This window comes from Cydia strobilella, chromosome Z (genome assembly GCF_947568885.1).
Source record: "Cydia strobilella chromosome Z, ilCydStro3.1, whole genome shotgun sequence".
Lineage (NCBI taxonomy): Eukaryota > Metazoa > Arthropoda > Insecta > Lepidoptera > Tortricidae > Cydia > Cydia strobilella.
The window spans coordinates 40345212-40363849 of record NC_086068.1 but is presented as its reverse complement, the minus strand read 5'-3'; the positions used below and the strand labels follow the sequence as shown (position 1 = coordinate 40363849).

The following is an 18638-nucleotide window of genomic DNA, read 5'->3' as shown; positions in this document are numbered from 1 at the left end:
GTGTCAATTAGTTGTTAAGTAGTATTTAATTTTGTACGCAATATAATACCTGAGATAAAAGCTTTTTATTTTATTTATTTATATTTAAACAAAGTTTGCAGCACGTGACCAATTGCCCAGATGACCTGTCTCGTACTGCGGTGACATATTTATTTTATTTACAATTAATGGAGGAACTACAAAAGTTACCTAATGAAGATGCAATAGCATGGCACGAGAGGAACTGGTCATTCTTTCCTGTGCCAATATGTACCCATAACTCCTGGAGCTCCGGCAATTGTGATATACATGCAACTGCGAGAACAACAACATCAGTATCCACTGTGCGTAGCATAATTTTTGTGTGACCTGGGGCTACAGCATCAGCCACATAATGGACCATCATGCGCATGTCTGCTTTCTGTACGAGGGTTGCTGGTCACGTGCTGCAAACTTCCTTTAAATATATGATTTTATTTGTAACGCATAGATGTATAATTTATTTTACAGGACCAGAAAGGACAGAAGTCTTGCCATTCTTCCACACCTTTTCAGGTTGCGACACTGTTTCTTTTTTGTGTGGAAATGGGACAAAAAGCGTATTTCAAGCTTGGAGCGCATATCCTGCTGTAACGAAAGGATTTAAATTTGGCAAACAAGGCAATATTGAGCAGGCGTTGCCAATATTGGAAAAAATTGTTATTGTCTTGTATGACAAGTAAGTCTTACAATATTAAGTCTGAACCACGTCTGAACAGATTTGAATTACGAGGTGTCAACCCTAGACTTATTTTAACACTATGCATTTTGTTACTGATTTCAGATCAGGTACAAGTAGGAGTGTAAATGAGTGCCGAAGAAATCTCCAGTTAGAGAATCTGCCTCCAACGGAAGATGCGCTACGTAAACATTATTCTCCGTGCAGTTACCAAGGAGGCTATGTTTGGGGACTTATTATAGAGCCGCTCAGCAACAGGTTATTGGGAGCCCATATGGACAAGCCTACCTGCGGCGGCTGCTGCTTGTTTAGAGCTTATTCGTTGCCGCTGCAAAACAAAATGCAACAGGTGCAGGAGGTGCAACTGCGTTAAAAAAACTAAAATGCACTGACATATTTATGTGCATGTAGTGGCAATTGCGAACAATATATATCTTATTTCAACCCGCATTTTTTGTCAAACATCTAACTATGTTAATTATATCACATCCATACTAATATTTTAAATGCGAAAGTGTGTCTTTCTGTCTGTCTGTTACCTCTTCACGCTTAAACCGCTGAACCGATTTACTTGAAATTCAGTGTAGAGATAGTTTGAGTCTCGGGGAAGGACATAGGATAGTTTTTATCTCAGAACTCACCCCTTAAGGGGGTGAAAAGGGGGGTGGAATCAATAAAAAGGAGATTGGATCAAAGTCGCGGGAAAAAGCTAGTATTATATATGCGAAAGTGTGTCTGTCTGTCTGTTACCTCTTCAGGCTTAAACCGCTGGACCGATTTAGTTGAAATTTGATATAGAGATAATTTGAGTCCCGGGGAAGGACACAAGTTAGTTTTTATATCAGAAATTATCCTTTAAGGGGGTGAAAAGGGAGGTGGAAGTTTGTACAAATTACTAACTCCACGCAGACGAAGTCGCGGGCATAAGCTAGTTAATAGTAAAGTTTTCCCAACGTCTTTATTTATATATTTGTATATATATCATGTCCAGAAGTAATTTATTAATGTAATCTACGAACAGAAGAATAACAACTTATCAGAAATCATCTAAACATACTTAAAAATCTTAAAAGCTGCATACCGCTCTTACAACGCGGGTACGCCGCGCGACACAAAACATTTTTTTAACAGAGTTATAAAAGAAAAATGTTTGACAAGTTTACTATTTTATATAGAAGGATAACTGGGCTATTCCCAGGTATTTTTTTTTCTAGAGCAAATCGCCATAGTTTTAATTTTGTAGAGGATTTTCGAAAAAAAAGTGTAAAGAAAATTTTTGCATTTTGAATTTCTCGTATTTTTTGTATGGGTGAGTGAAAATTTAGTCACAGAAATGAATTCTTCATTCTCGAATTATACGAAAAAGACACCAAACTTGATATATTTGCTAGATGTATGCAGATATAAAGCTTAGTGAGGCGCGCCGGAGGCACTTTGATCAAGTTGGGGATACCAATTAATATTCAAAGTTACTACAATATCTATCTTACTAAAATTAATGTTTTTTTTTTGTTGTACACATGCTTGGTTTAATCAGTTAAAAATATTGACATCATAATTATTTACAAATTACTTAAAACATATCAGAACCGTAATCTGAAAATAGCACTAAAATAGTGTAAGAAGGTAATTAATTTCAGTAGTATATTGATATAAATACTACCACAATGGTATCTTTTTAAGTTTGGCAACATGTGCGAGTGAGACAAGGGGCTCTGGTTTTGCTATCTCAAGTGGACCGTTTTCTCTAGTCTTGTACGAACACCTTTCTCTCTCGGCGATAAGGTTCAATTTAGTATGGCAAAAAAGTGACAGCACCCTCCACTTTAAATAGTATAGCTTCATGACTCCTTCCGACTGAAGGATTTGTTTCCATGGTTATGAAATAAATTAAAAAAAAAAAAACTTTATTAGTGGTTATATTATATACTCTTTGCCTTCATCTTCAATCCTGATCCTTCGCACTAGGCACTGCTGCATTCCAATAGTTATTATTCTACTTACTATTATACCACATTTAACAACACAAAAGATTGCAACAATGGATAATTCCATCAACGACGGCAGAGGTAAATACAATTTGGCTAAGATAGCTATTTGTTGTAATAACAATTAAATTAATAAGAAGTAATTAGTAGTAATTTAATTTTTTTTTCAGTGTCATTTAACCCCGGATGGAATGATCCGCCAAAGATCTCCTTTAATAGTCAACAAACGCCTCCGAATCGGCCTCGTAACTTTTTGAACAAAAGAGTTGCCTTTCCATTGTCAGGGGCTAACACAAGCCCTGCAAGTGCACCCCCCGTCAACTTGCCACCCATGCCATCCGGTGCGCCCACCGCACTAGTTCCACCAAGTTTAACTCAGAGAAACACGCCCAGTAACTCTGACATAAGCATTAATAGTGAAAGTGTTCTAGTGGAAGTGAAGACACTACTAGAATTATTAGAAAGCAGCAGTGAGCTGGGAGCCAAAGATAATGATATAAGAAGAAGGTTAGATGTAATGGAACAAATGTGGATGGATGGAAAATTAAATCTTGAAGTACAAGTACAAATGAAGGAACTTGCCCATGGTAATATCATTATGGTAACTATTTTAACTAACCTTTCCCATGCAGTTGAAAGTGGCCCTACCCTGTTTCTTTATTTGCTTCATTCATATTTTTCATTTGGTGTTAATAATATTAGCTTATTATTTATAATGATCTTTACTTAATAGATTATTTGAAAGTACCAATTTCACTTTTGATTATTGTATTAATTGGTTGATTTCAACCACACCATCAGTTCAAAATTTGGTCAGTGTACCAAAGAGTGACCAAGGAAAAAAGACAGAAAAATTTCGACAAAATGTCCAAATCAGTCACTCGAGAGTGCAATATCTCAGTATTTTTAAATTTTAGAGAAAAGTTTTTCAAGTAAAACTTGCTTATTTTGACATAATATTCTGTAAGATAAAATCATAAAAAAGTGGTGTCAATTTGACATCTCACCAACAATTTTTTTTCTGTCCCTGGACTCCCTGGTTACCCTTTGCTACACCCGGACCCAAAATTTTATTAAAATAGGTACATATAGCAGTACTGCTATAAACTTTTTCAAAAAAAAAAGGTTTTTTTTATTTTACAGCTCTACGGGATGATGAGCCTAAAAAAGCAGATGACATCCATAAAGGTCTGATGGTGAATGAAGTAAGCAAAGTGGGCACCTGGATGCCAGGAGTCAAACAACTAATTCATCATTCCATAGCTCGATCTGAGCTTCTTTCTATAGACAAAGAGTGACATCTAACAGTGCCATTTTGTAAAAGAAAGAGTGGAGCACCACATCAGCTTTCCGAGTCCGGTCCGGACACATCCCTACAAACAAGTTTCTGTGCATGATGGGTGTTAAATCGTCACCACTGTGTGTAAACTGTCAGAAGACTGATGACTTGTCTCACGTGTTGTTGGAATGCGTCCGGAAATCGGACTTGAGAAAAAGATTTTTTGGTAGTCTGGGCTCCATGCACAATGGACAGATCAATTGTTGGTTGGCAGAGCCTATATCGGACAAAGCATTCAGTGCTTACCACTTTATTGACCTCTCCCTTGAGTAGGGAACTATGAAAGCACCCATGAGGCTGACATGTTCACCTAGAGTGTCCAAAGCCTCTATAAAAACTAGATTAAAAAAAAAAAAACCACCGCAACTATAAGCCAGTCCACAACTTTGTTGTTGTTGTTGTTGTCCTATGGCACCCCAGAGGTGCAAAGGGCCTTCACAAGTCTCGCGCCACGCCTTCCTATTTCAAAACAAAAGCGATGCTTGCATTATTCGTTTCCCCTCTTCGAATAGTATTTATTATTTTTCCTTTTATCAAATAATATTTACATGTGAACATGTTAAGAGTCCCCGGCAAGCTCAGTTCTCCATACGAACGTAGTTACACTCATTTTAAAACTACTAGCTAGATTGCGTTGAAACTTTGTACTTACAATAGGATAAGGTAATTAAGGTATATCTAGGTCTGTGATTGTTTTATGTAGCTTCAGATACAATAGTAAAAAAAGTACAGCAAATTTAAGTTTTGTATACAAAACTTGTTTTTGCTCTATTTCGTTTATATACTAGTATAGAGCTATATAAACTAATTATAATTACAGACCTAGATATACCTCATGTCATTGTACGTGCGAAGTTTCATTACAATCCAACACTATTTCATTAAAATTAGAATGAAACTCCGTTTGTATGGGAAGGTGAAATTCGGCCGAGCTTGTCGGGGACTTAAGATTTGGGAGCTTTGGGTGGTTTTACTAACTAAACAAGTCAAGGCTGAGCTTTTGATCTCTAGAATTCAAAAATTCCAAGGATACAATAGCCAGTCTGTTCCTTATGGTTTAATTTTATAGTGATACATATAAGTATAATAAAGATTGTTTTATTTTAATAGAAATGCAATATAATTGTTGAATCAAAAACCAGTTTGTTATTAACAAAACCCCATCAAAACCAGTTTTTTTCTTTTCCAGTGGTCAGGAAAACGCCTACAGATTTTTAAAAATAAAATAAAAAACCGGCCAAGTGCGAGTCGGACTCGCGCACGAAGGGTTCCGTACCATTACGCAAAAAACGGTAACAAAATCACGTTTGTTGTATGGGAGCTCCACTTAAATATTTATTTTATTGTTTTTAGTATTTGTTGTTATAGCGGCAATAGAAATACGTCGTCTGTGAAAATTTCAACTGTCTAGCTATCACGGTTCATGAGCCAGGGCCATATTTAATAAACATTCCAATTCGACAATTTTGTAAAAAAAGTGACATATTTGTTAAATTTTACTTACAAGTGCTGTTTAATAAACCATACAAATAAGTAAAAAAATCGGATAAATAACTTACAATTTTCAAAGTTACATGTTAAAAATCCCTGTAGCTTTTGATGACAATATTGTGTTTACAAAATTGTAATGGTTAGGTACAATTTACATAAATGTAATTTTTTGCCACAAGTATTTAATAAACGAGGGTAGACTTCTAGCTTTTTATTTAGAATTTTAGTAGGTATCTCACGCAATACATTTCTTATTGAATTGGTTTACCTATTTTAAATCATGGACAACGATAAGAAAATGACAATTTTGTCTCATATACAACAATAATAGAATATTATTTAGTGAAAAACTAACTAACAAAATGAAAATCAACAAGTGGAAAGAGATAGCTGAACAGTTAACGTATTTAAGTGTTTGCATGCATTAAAAGCAAAATGTATCCTTTTACGAAAAACTCTTCGTCTTCGTTCATTATCACTATGGTCACTGTTGCTGTCACTACACTATTGACGCCATTTTGATCTCCGAGTCTTGGCTCAAGCCTTGCCTCTCGTCTACCTCTTATTCGCTGCCCGGTTTTTGTTTAATCCGTAATGATCGCTCTGGCAGAGGAGGTGGGGGTGTTGCTATTTATCTCCGATCCCATATCCCGTATTCCATTTTAAGTATGTCTGCTCAATCCCCTTCTGTCACCGCGGAGTATTTATTTCTAGAGTTGAGCCTATCTCACTCTAAAGTTCTTTTAGGTGTTTTTTATTCTCCCTCCCTTCAAGTTAATTACTTTGCGTCTTTTGAAAAGCTTCTTGAGGATTTAATGCCATCATATACCCATCATATTATTATGGGGGATTTTAATACATGTATTCTAAAAAATGACTCTCGCTCCAAGTCTCTTAAATCCCTTGCTGAAGCCTGCAATATGTTCATTCTGCCTTCCGGTCCCACACATTTTTTTCCTAACTGTTCTCCGTCGCTTCTCGACCTTACCTTTGTCTCTTCTGTAGATCATGTTGCAAGGTATGACCAATTCTCTGCGGACGCCTTTTCATATCATCATCTGCTCTTTTTGTCTTATAAAATCCGTCCCCCTAAGGCCAAACCTAAAATACTCTTTCAGCGCAATTTTAGTCGGATGTGTGTTGAAAAGCTTCGTGAGGATGCCTCGAAGTTCGACTGGAGTGGGGTGTTGGAGGCTGCTTCAGTAGATGAGAAGGTATCGCTCTTTAACTCTGCTCTAACTCATCTCTACGATGTTCACGCCCCTATACGCCCGGTAAAAATTAAGCACCTTCCTGCTCCCTGGCTTACTGAGGACATTAGGTTACTAATAGCAAAAAAGAATTTGGCTAAATCTAGATTCAGGGGATACCCTACAGACAAAAATAAGGCTAAGTACCATGCTTTACGGAATCGTTGCAGTACAATGTGCCGAGATGCTCAGAGGCGACACATTCACAATTCCGTAGAAAATGGGAACCCCGCCAAAGTTTGGAAGTTCTTAAAGTCACTTGGAGTTGGGAAGCAACCTCAAAACTCAATCAGTGATAGCGTTGACCTCGACCAGCTTAACCTGCATTTTTCTTCTTCTGCCACTTTTTCTGGGTCAGTTAAGTTGGACACCCTTAACTTTCTTTCAAATATCCCAACTCCTGACTATCCCCCTTTCTCTCTTGCTCAATTTACTGACAGTGACGTTAAGAAGAACGTAATAGCCATCTCGTCTAATGCCGTTGGAGTCGATAATCTGAGCCGAAACATGATCCTTCCCCTCATTGACCTCATAGCTCCTATTATCACCTGTATCCTCAATAGCTCCATTTCTTCTAATGTTTTCCCGTCGCTTTGGAAAGATGCCGACGTCATTCCTTTGCCTAAAAAATCCAGTCCCTCCGCCTTCTCAGACTACCGTCCTATTTCCATTCTTCCTTTCCTCTCTAAAGTTCTAGAGCGTCTAGTACATCAGCAACTTACTTCTTTTTTGAACAGACACGCGCTCATGAACCCATACCAATCCGGATTCCGTACAGGCCACAGCACAACTACTGCTCTTGTAAAAATTACTGACGATATCCGGGCCGGTATGGATAATCGTAAGATCACGGTATTATCGCTTCTGGATTTCAGTAATGCTTTCAACACGGTTGACTTCGACATCTTGTTAGGCATATTGCGTTCACTTAATGTATCTCCTGCGGTAGTTGACTGGTTTCACAGTTACTTAGTAGGGCGTCGGCAGCGTATAAAGGCGGATTCCTATCGATCTTCGTGGTGCAACACGCTTGCTGGTGTCCCACAGGGCGGCGTGTTGTCTCCTCTTCTTTTTTCTATCTTCATAAACTCTATCACTTCCAATATTTTGTCCTCCTACCACCTTTACGCTGACGACCTTCAAATCTACTCTCAGGGCTCTGTTACCGATCTATCACAGACTATCTGCGCCATGAACACTGACTTGGAGAGTATTTTAAATTGGAGTAAACGTTACGGTCTCAAGGTTAACCCTACTAAAACTCAGGTTATAGTCATAGGTAGCTCAAAGCTCACTGCCCGGATTGATTTAGGTTCTCTACCTGCCATTGTGTTTGACGGTATTCAGATTCCCTACTCTCTCCAGGTAAAGAATCTCGGTGTCATGATGGACCAGAGTCTCTCTTGGGTACCTCAGGTGAATGAGGTTAGCAGGAAAATGTTTGCTGCAACTGCATCACTCCGCAGACTCCGTAATTTCTTGCCTTACGCCACTAAGATTGCGCTAGCTCAATCCCTCTTATTGCCCATATTAGATTATGCCGACATTTGCTATCTGGACCTTACGGAGGACCAGCTGAATAAGCTCGAGCGCCTCCAGAATCTCGGTATAAGGTTTATATTTGGTCTGCGCAAATTTGACCATGTGTCACAGTTCCGGTCTCAGCTCAAGTGGCTTCCTATTCGTCTTCGCCGTGACTCTCATGTTCTCGCCCTTCTCTATGGCATTCTCTTTAACCCCGCTACACCACCTTATCTCAAAGAGCGTTTCAAGTATCTCTCTTCTATCAGATGTTCTCAGACTCATATTCTTGCTTCTCCCTCATCTACTTCTAAATTTTATAATAGCTCTTTTACCTTCCGGGCTGTTCGGCTGTGGAATGCTTTACCAGTAGAATTAAGATTAGCTAAATCTCTCCCCATATTCAAAAATCAGCTAAAACTATACTTTCTATCTCTCCCTTAAGTTGCCATTTTATATATTGTATATATGCTTGTATAAATATATATTATATATATATATATATTGTATTGTATATTTATTTGTGTGTTAGGTTTCGTTTTAATACTTATATGTATAAGTAGTAATTGTAGTATGTGTGTTTGTGTTTAATAGTCTCCATATTTAAGCTCTTTGCACTACCTGTTGACTTTTGTATGAGTTCTACATTTCCTGCTACCCAAAGGTTGTCTGGAAGAGATCGCTTTTTAGCGATAAGACCGCCTGTTGTTACCTGGTTCTATTTTTTCTTTAAATATTTCTTTGTAGTTTTACATGTATGTAAAATGTATAATTTTGGTGCAATAAAGAATATTTACTTACTTACTTACTTACTACTCGTTGTTAGAATCATTTTTTAGGGTTCCGTAACCAAATAGCAAAAAACGGAACCCTTATAGATTCGTCATGTCTGTCTGTCCGTCCGTATGTCACAGCCACTTTTCTCTGAAACTATAAGAACTATACTGTTGTTTCTTGGTAAGTAGATGTATTCTGTGAACCGCATTAAGATTTTCACACAAAAATAGAAAAAAAACCAATAAATTTCTGGGGGTTCCCCATACTTGGAACTGAAACTCAAATTTTTTTTTCATCAAACCCATACGTGTGGGGTTTCTATGGATAGGTCTTCAAAAATGATATTGAGGTTTCCAATAACATTTTGTTCTAAACCGCAATTTACCTTTCACTCACGTTTCACATAAAAAATACATTGTTAAAATTATGTAATGTACGGAACCCTCGGTGCGCGAGTCCGACTCGCACTTGGCCGGTTTTTTTTTCTTATTTAGATTGTCCGGCACACCTCATCAAGTTTTTACACATCATGAGTGCCTGTCAGAATTATACTACAATTTCCAAAATATGTAAAGTTGTGATTACTATTGTGTTCAATAAAGTAGTTTTCCATACAAAATTGTAAAATTGTACCTGTAAAGTGAAAATGTTTATTGAACCAAATTATGTAAAATTGTACACTTTTTTTTTTCTTTTTATTATAAACTGATCGGCGATTGGCCCTAGTCACACCTGATGGAAAGTGAAGACAGGGCCTAAGATGGAGCTCACCGGTTCAGTAACAGCCTATTCACTCTTGTACAATTATGTAAGTTTTCCACCATGACAAATTTGTAAGTCACATTTTTTATTGAACAGGAACTTGTAGAATTGTAACCTGTCATCTACAATTTACAATTTGTAACATTTATTAAACAGGCCCCTGGTGACAGACGCACAGACAAACAGCGGAGTCTTAGTAATAGGGTCCCGTTTTTACCCTTTTTTACCCTAAAAACCAAAAGAAATTAAACCATATTTCCTTCACTATTCTACTGCCATTTTTTTTGTGATGCGGCTTAGGAGGATATTGTTTTTTGTTTATTATATTTGGAATTTTTAGCAGGTTTTAAGTTAAACTATGTATTGTAATGTTGATCATTAGTTAGTGTTGATCTTTATTAACAAAAGTTTATACAATATTAATTTTGAAATAACACTTATTCTTAGGCACTACGAGGAGTCACACCGCCATAATGTTATCTAACAATAAGTACGAGTAATATAAAACGATGATAATATTCAGGTATTAACACACTAACGGTATTTAAGTTCTCATCGAATTTTATAGTTTCAAATTCACCAATGAATATGTCACAATGTTGCATATATCTGCGGACAAGAATCTTTTGATATATTCTGTCAGTACATGATGATGTTGATGATGTTGTCGCACAATTACACTGAATGTCTTCGTGATGGGAGACGGCGCGTGCGCTTCGGGAGCGGTCTGAGTGGTAGTGGTGGTGGTGGTGGTGGGTACTAGAGACCGCGTTTGATGGGCTTGGGCGCCACGGTGATGCGCACGGGGCGGCACAGGTCCACCAGCGGCGCGGCGTCGCGGCCCGCGCCCTCGTCCACGGCCAGGCACACCGACACGTCTACGCCGCACGACTCCGTCCACACGCCGTGCGAGATCAGCACCTTCGTCAGCAGGCGCACGTTCACCGTGCCGTCGTCGTCTGCACAACAAAATTACCTTTAGCCTCTCATGCTCTCAACACCTCAACATTCTTGAAATTCAAGTAAACTGAGGCCTCACTGAAATCCTACAACCGATCACAATTATTACTTAGTTAATGTTTGCGAAACTGTCGAAATATTAGAATTACGTCTTTGGACTCCTTTGGATATTTGCTGAAAGAAACCGTGAACTTGTATTTATTTGTTTAGGAAATTTTACGTTATAAAATCTTCACAAAGAAGTACGGTATCATGCTATCTGTTCTCGAAGTTACAGTTACTAGTATTTAGAGACTATGCAGGGACAAAATGTGGTAGTGCTACTCGAAGTCATATTTTCATAGGACTGTCGCCAGTGCAAAGTTAGCTTGGACCGAATCTATTCTATAAACTGAAATAGATATCATACACTAAAGAAAATGCGACCAAGCCCACCGCGGTGGTCGAGGCGGGATTCGAACCCGCGTCTTCAGCTTTCGTGGCTAACGTCCTGACTACTATTAGACCACCCGGCCACGGCGGTACCCGTTCCAAATTCTCCGTTGTATGCTATCTTTGAAAGACTAGGCGCTTTTGATCAACTGTAAGGCTTAGAACGCACTGCGGTTTTTGCAAAAGCGGTTCCGCAACCGCAAAAAATGTAACGTACGGCGGCACGCACTTAAAAGACTGAAACCGCAAGAAAAAAACCGCAGTGCGTTCTAAGACTGAAACCGCCAGAAATTAGACTGAAACCGCAAGAAAAAAACCGCAGTGCGTTCTAAGCCTAAGGGCGAGCAGTGTGTGCTGGCACCTCCTATACGAGTCCTTATTCCTATAAACGAGCGTATTTTGCAAAATGTCTCCTTTTTCATTCAACATTACGACGTAACTATTAGTATTTATTTAAAAACTGTTGACGTTCTTAAATAATCATTTCCTAAACTAGCGGCTGAAATAGTTAAAGTTTTAATTTTCTCTTTTTAAACCGATTTTCTTTTATTTTTATTTTATAAATGAGTTTTCATGGGAGTATTTTTCAAAATTTGCAGTGAGAAGTGTCGTTTCGGTTGCCAATTTTGCAGTAAACAAGAATCATTTGGTACATGAATGATTACAATTCAATTCACCATATCTTGAACGAGGGGCTGAAATGATTGAAGATCAAAGATTCATTTAAAAAGATTGATAAAATACATTCCGAGTTTTCTTCATTTTTTCTGTGAAAACAGGGTCGCATAATATTTTTTTATCGCAAATTGTACTTATATTTTGCCCTCAAAATAATATTATAGGAAACTTTAACTTTATGTGAACCCATAAAAAAAAATCATAACTATAGGACTTATTTTGCCGTAAATTTAAATATTTTTAAAAGACGTATAAATCACGCTGCACGGACGCTCCGCGCTCAGACCGCTCAGTCTCCGCCGGGCGCGCATAGGGGACGGACCTGTGCTCGATCGTCAGGCGTTTGTTGCGTTCGTAAACCAGCGAGCTAGTTCCGAGAAATGGTGTATACTGCGATTAGAAAATCTTGATCCTTAGGTGATCAATGTAATCATAGGTACATTTTATAGCACAAATATAAAAAAAATTCGCCTAGGTGATCGGGGTCTGTTCAGGGTGCCTAGCCAAGATGCCAACCGTTTAGGTACCTATAGTTTACATTAAAACCAAATCTGTAGCTGGCCTCTGAATAGGTAGTAAAAACGGGTTCCGTATGTCTTTCCCTTTCCAGATGACCAAGGTGCCTAGCCAAGATGCCAACCGTTTAGGTACCTAGAATATAATTTACATTAAAACCAAATCTGTAGCTGGCCTCTAAAATGGGTCGTAGAAACGCGTTCCTTGTGTCTTTCGCTTTCTAGATGACCAGGGTGCCTAGCCAAGATGCCAACCGTTTAGGTACCTATAGTTTACATTAAAACCAAATTTGTAGCTGGCCTCTGGATGGGTAGTAGAAACGGGTTCCGTATCTTTCCCTTTCCAGATGACCAAGGTGCCTAGCCAAGATGCCAACCGTTTAGGTATCTACAATATAATTTACATTAAAACCAAATCTATAGCTGGCCTCTAAAATGGGTAGTAGAAACGCGTTCCTTATGTCTTTCGCTTTCCAGATGACCAGGGTGCCTAGCCAAAATGCCAACCGTTTAGGTATCTATAATATAATTTACATTAAAACCAAATCTGTAGCTGGCCTCTAAAATGGGTCGTAGAAACGCGTTCCTTGTGTCTTTCTCTTTCTAGATGACCAGGGTGCCTAACCAAGATGCCACCGATTAGGTACCTATAGTTTACATTAAAACCAAATCTGTAGCTGGCCTCTGAATGGGTAGTAGAAACGGGTTCCGTATGTCTTTCCCTTTCCAGATGACCAAGGTGCCTAGCCAAGATGCCAACCGTTTAGGTACCTAGAATATAATTTACATTAAAACCAAATCTGTAGCTTGCCTCTAAAATGGGTCGTAGAAACGCGTTCCTTGTGTCTTTAGCTTTCTAGATGACCAGGGTGCCTAGCCAAGATGCCAACCGTTTAGGTACCTATAGTTTACATTAAAACCAAATCTGTAGCTGGCCTCTGAATGGGTAGTAGAAACGGGATCCGTATGTCTTTCCCTTTCTAGATGGCCAGGGTGTCCAGCCAAGATGCCAACTGTTTACGCTCCGTAGCGAACGAAACGCAACCGTCTCTGTCGCACTAATATGGAAGAGTGATAGAGAGAGATTACCCTTTCGTTCGCTGCGGAACGAACGACTGGCATCTTGGCTAGGCACCCAGGTTTAGGTACCTATAGTTTACATTAAAACCAAATCTATAGCTGGCCACTGTAATGAGTAATAGAAACGCGTTCCGTATGTGTTTCGCTTTGCAGATGACCAGGGTGCCTAGCCAAGATGCCAACTGTTTACGCTCCGTAGCAAACGAAACGCAACCGTCTCTATTGCACTAATATGGAAGAATGATAGAGAGATTACCCTATCGTTCGCTGCGGAACGAACGACTGGCATCTTGGCTAGGCACCCAGGTTTAGGTACCTATAGTTTACATTAAAACCAAATCTATAGCTGGCCACTGTAATGGGTAATAGAAACGCGTTCCGTATGTGTTTCGCTTTGCAGATGACCAGGGTGCCTAGCCAAGATGCCAACCGATTACGCTCCGTAGCGAACGAAACGCATATAACATACGGAACGCGTTTCTATTACCCATTTCAGTGGCCAGCTACGGATTTGGTTTTAAGTGGTTTTAACGTAAACTGTAGGTACTAAACCCGAGTGCCTAGCCAAGATTCCAGTCGTTCGTTCCGAAGCGAACAATAGCGTAATCTCTCTCTATCACTCTTCCATAATAGTGCGACCGAGACAATTACGTTTCGTTTGCTACGGAGCGTAAACGGTTGGCATCTTGGCTAGGCACCCTGGTCATTTGGAAAGCGAAAGACACACGGAACGCGTTTTTATTACCCATTTCAGAGGCCAGCTGCAGATTTGGTTTTAATGTAAACTATAAGTACCTAAACGGTTGGCATCTTGGCTAGGCACCCTGGTCATCTCTGGGTACAAGTATGTATATTTTCTTAACATAATAAACTGAAATTACTACTAGCATGCATATAAAATAAAATAAAATAAAATAGTGGCTATAACAATAAAATTAATGTTAATACTTGCTATTGAAATCGACAACGATCAAGATTATTCTTCTCTACGTTCAAAACGCGTTATAGTTGCCGGCGCTCGCGTACCGCGCGTCAACGCCATCTATTGAGTGTTATTTCGTGAAATCGATGAACGCCCCAGGGAATAAGGCCTCTTAACTGGATTACGGTATAGCGAGAGAGATGGTGCTGCCATCTATCCAACCAGGGAACAAATGAAACTAATGAAATATCTTTATTTTAAATTTCAAACAAAAAAACAATTATAAACTGAAATAAACAATTTTCCAAATCGGTTCACCAATGACGGAGTTATGAGGTAACATACATACAAAAAAAAAATATACGGTCGAATTGATAACCTGCTCCTTTTGGGAAGTCGGTTAAAAAATAGTTTGATTTGCTCCCTAGTCGAATGTATAGTGTAATGAAAGACTGAATTAGGTGTAGATAGAATAACTGACTGGTGGTGTGGTGGTCGAGCGGGCGCAGATGGTCTCGGGGGGGCGCGAGCGCGTGCGCCTGGCGGTCGGGGTAGGCCACGCGGACGCGGAGCGCCGCCGGGTCGCGCACGCGGAGCACCTCGGCCTCCAGCGCCGCGCCGCCCGCCAGCCCCGCGCTGAACCGCAGTACCGTATCGCTGTCGCTCGCCGGCTCGATTATCGTCGCCGTGCACATGCGGATCTGACACAGTACCTACGTTATGGCTTTTAGATAATAAAACATTTGTACATACATTTATAGGAAATTGTTTCCATTTTGCAAATTATATGAAATTTCGTTTCGCTTATGAAATATTTCCATGTGAGACAAATAGCGCAGTTTTAACTATTTTGGAAAATTTTCGTCGGTAAATTACTTGAGTAGGCACGGGCCTGTAAGTACAACATTTAGGGTCGGTTACACTAAACTGCCTGTTAAAGCGTTCGCAAAATCATATTGTATGGAATGTTTCATAGTTCATAGCGGAAGCCGCTCGACCCCAATTTCAAAGGAATACCGCAAATCGATGTACAGGTTAGCCGTTTGGCACACGCATACTAGAGGTCAAAACAAAACTTTTGACCCGCAGTTCCTAAAAAAATTTCGCTGGAGGGGTGGTAAAACATTTTTTTTGTATGGAAAAAAAAATCCAAAACCTATCGTGTGTGGTATCATACGAAAGGGCTTTTTGAGGCGATTCTAAAAATATATCACATCATTACATTTCGGGCATTCTTTTAAATTACAACAAAAAAAAAATCGAAACATACCAAGTTTGGGCTCCTCCAGACACGATATGGCTGATTTTTTTTGTACAATATACTACAAATGATACTTGATATCCTCATGTCTAACCCCAAGAAAGCAATTGTGAAAATAATAACATTAACAATTATTTTTTAATTTTTCAATTTTACAAAGGGACACAGTTCTACTTCAATACCTATTACACGTGGAACTATACTGCAGATACGGTACATATTAATCATAAAATGATACGTAACATCCATATATCCAACGGGAAATACCTGTTTAACCCTTTAACTGCGCCTTTTCATCAGTTGGTATAGTTTGTTTAGTTTTTGACACAAAATATCAAGGTACAAACTATACCAACTGATGAAAAGGCGCAGTTAAAGGGTTAAAATAGTACATTACTACAGAGGCCGGGAAGTAAGGGGTTGCCGGCCGAATGCATATATACGGCCGAACGTAGTGAGGCCGGATAGTTATGAGGCCGACAACCCCTTTTCACGCCGATGTATGTATAGTGCTTTTCTCAAACATGCAATGAAATAAATAAAGAAATCTCCACGAAATCAAAGTTTTAATTCTAAAGAAACTAAAAGTAAACTAGGCACAAAATATAACTACCACCTGTACCTATCTTTATCACACGTGTCGTATATTTTACACATGTAGTTAATCAATTTATTACACAAATGTTCAAAGGTATATTTATGAATCTTTGATTTTTCGCCTTGCATCCTTCTGACTGTAGTGTTAGTAGCCACATAACTAAGATTACATCGTTTTTTATGTTGATATTATGCTTCACATACATCGTTGCCTTAAACATGGAGTATAAGTAACAGGTATTCATTTAATATTTTCGTCGGAACTCATATTATACAATAAACAACGCACAATAAATCCAATAAAATAGAATTACAGATACACAATGAAAAATGTTCAACTTTACCTCCAAAACGATTAAAAAAACACCAACGCGTGTTTGAATAGACATTTTTACCGCTAATATTTAAATGAAATATAGGTTATCAAAGGACTGTTTCATTTCAAACATAGACAGAGATAATCATACTATCTTTGTCTTACACTGGTACTAGCACCCAAAAGAAAAGGATGAGTATAGTTTTTTTGTTCTTTTTTACTGACAAACTGGTTTGACCAACTATATTTTAAATCTGTATTTGTAGGTAAATTTGCAATTCAATATTATTGGAATTTGTTAGTGTTTTATTTATATATTTTTGTAAAACTGCAAAATATATTAATTATCGTTTATTGTTTTTTTTAAAGGGGTATTGGCAGAACGTCATTCCGAACCATAAGCAAATATTGGTTATAGTTTTTTTTTGGCTGAATGCCATTATGCTGTGTCACAAATATATGTGAAATGGAAATTAAAAAAGAGGCACTTCCCGGCCTAGGCCTGCAACTTTGTATGAAATTTCATTACAGGCCCCTCGTCTAGCCGCGCCGGAGTCGTGATACTTCCCAGCCTAATATAAAGAACGTAATATCAATATTACATAGCATGTTTGAGAAAAGGTATTTCCCGTTGGATATATGGATATTACGTATCATTTTATGATTATTATGTACCGTATCTGCAGTATAGTTCCATAAGTCTCGTGAAATAGGTATTGAAGTAAAACTGTGTCACTTTGTAAATATGAAAAAAAAAAAAAAATTGCTAATGATATTGCTTTCTTGGGGTTGGATATCAAGATATTACGTATCATTTGTGGTATATTGTACAAAAAAAAATCAGTAAGGTATATCGTAGCTAGAGGATACAACCTTGATATTTTGTGTCAATAACTAAACAAATTAGACCAACTGATGAAAAGGCGCAGTTAAAGGGTTAAAGAGGTATTTCCCGTTGGATATATGGATATTACGTATCATTTTATGATTAATATGTACCGTATCTGCAGTATAGTTCCATAAGTCTCGTGAAATAGGTATTGAAGTAGAACTGTCACTTTGTAAAATTGAAAAAAAAAAAAAAATGTTAATGATATTATTTTCAAAATTGCTTTCTTGGGGTTAGACATGAGGATATCACGTATCATTTGTGGTATATTGTACAAAAAAAATCAGCCATATCGTGTCTGGAGGAGCCCAAACTTGGTGTTTCGATTTTTTTTTTTGTTTTAATTTAAAATGTAATGATGTGTTATATTTTTAGAATCGCCTCAAAAAGCCCTTTCGTATGATACCACATACGATAGGTTTTGGAATTTTTTTTCCCATACAAAAAAAAAATGTTTTACCACCCCCCTCCCAGCGAATTTTTTTTAGGAACAGCGGGTCAAAAATTTTGTTTTGACCTCTAGTATGTGTGTGCCAAACGGCTAACCTGTACATCGATTTGCGGTATTTTTATACGAACGGGTTACACTATCATTGCTGACTAACGTTGATCAGTCCGATAATAATTGAGTCTGGTGCAACTGGTATCTTATAAATTGTAGACAGTTTATTAATCGGTTAGTTTTGAATACATTGATAGAAGTGTGTGAAGTTTGATTGTAATGTAATGTGCTAGGTGAGCGTGACGTGATTATGATCGGCTGGCTGGCTTACGTGGACGCTGGGCGGCGGGATGGCCGGCAGCGGCGCGGCGTGCAGCAGCGGCAGCAGCGCGCGCGCCAGCGCCAGCGGCTTGTTGTCGGCGCCTAGCGACAGCTGCTGGAACACGCCGATCGTGAACGGGTCCGGCTCCACGCCTGCCAACGTTACATTCAATACCATCAAAAACATTACTTACATGTAAATAACTAACCGGCCAAGTACGAGTCGAACTCGCGCACGAAGGGTTCCGTACCGTTACGCAAAAAACGGCAAAAAAATGACGTTTGGTGTATGGGAGCCCCACTTACATATATATATTTTATTTATTTATTTAGGAAACAAACAGTCACATACAGACAAGTTTAAACTTGCAGATATACAATTAGAACTATTCATTATTTT

The 18638-nt window shown here is 38.5% G+C and overlaps 3 protein-coding genes across 3 annotated transcripts in view; 2 read left to right on the top strand and 1 right to left on the bottom strand.

Annotated features, from left to right (window-relative positions):
- The window catches only part of LOC134754852 (serine/threonine-protein kinase polo), a 466060-nt gene that overhangs the window by 32179 nt on the left and 415243 nt on the right, over positions 1-18638 (top strand). The window lies entirely within an intron of this gene.
- LOC134754940 (steroid receptor RNA activator 1) lies at positions 2609-5155 on the top strand. Its single transcript, XM_063691422.1, has 3 exons — positions 2609-2766; positions 2856-3272; positions 3829-5155. Exons 1-3 carry the CDS (start codon positions 2739-2741, stop codon positions 3981-3983), a joined length of 600 nt encoding a protein of 199 aa, XP_063547492.1. The 5' UTR covers positions 2609-2738; the 3' UTR covers positions 3984-5155.
- The window catches only part of LOC134754967 (integrator complex subunit 4), a 69865-nt gene continuing 61415 nt past the window's right edge, over positions 10189-18638 (bottom strand). Inside the window, exons 14-16 of the mRNA XM_063691461.1 lie at positions 18249-18391; positions 14894-15113; positions 10189-10784 (exon numbers count right to left, since the gene is read on the bottom strand). Coding sequence (XP_063547531.1) covers positions 10585-10784; positions 14894-15113; positions 18249-18391 — 563 coding nt within the window. The 3' untranslated portion in view covers positions 10189-10584. The remainder of the gene's footprint in view (positions 10785-14893; positions 15114-18248; positions 18392-18638) is intronic.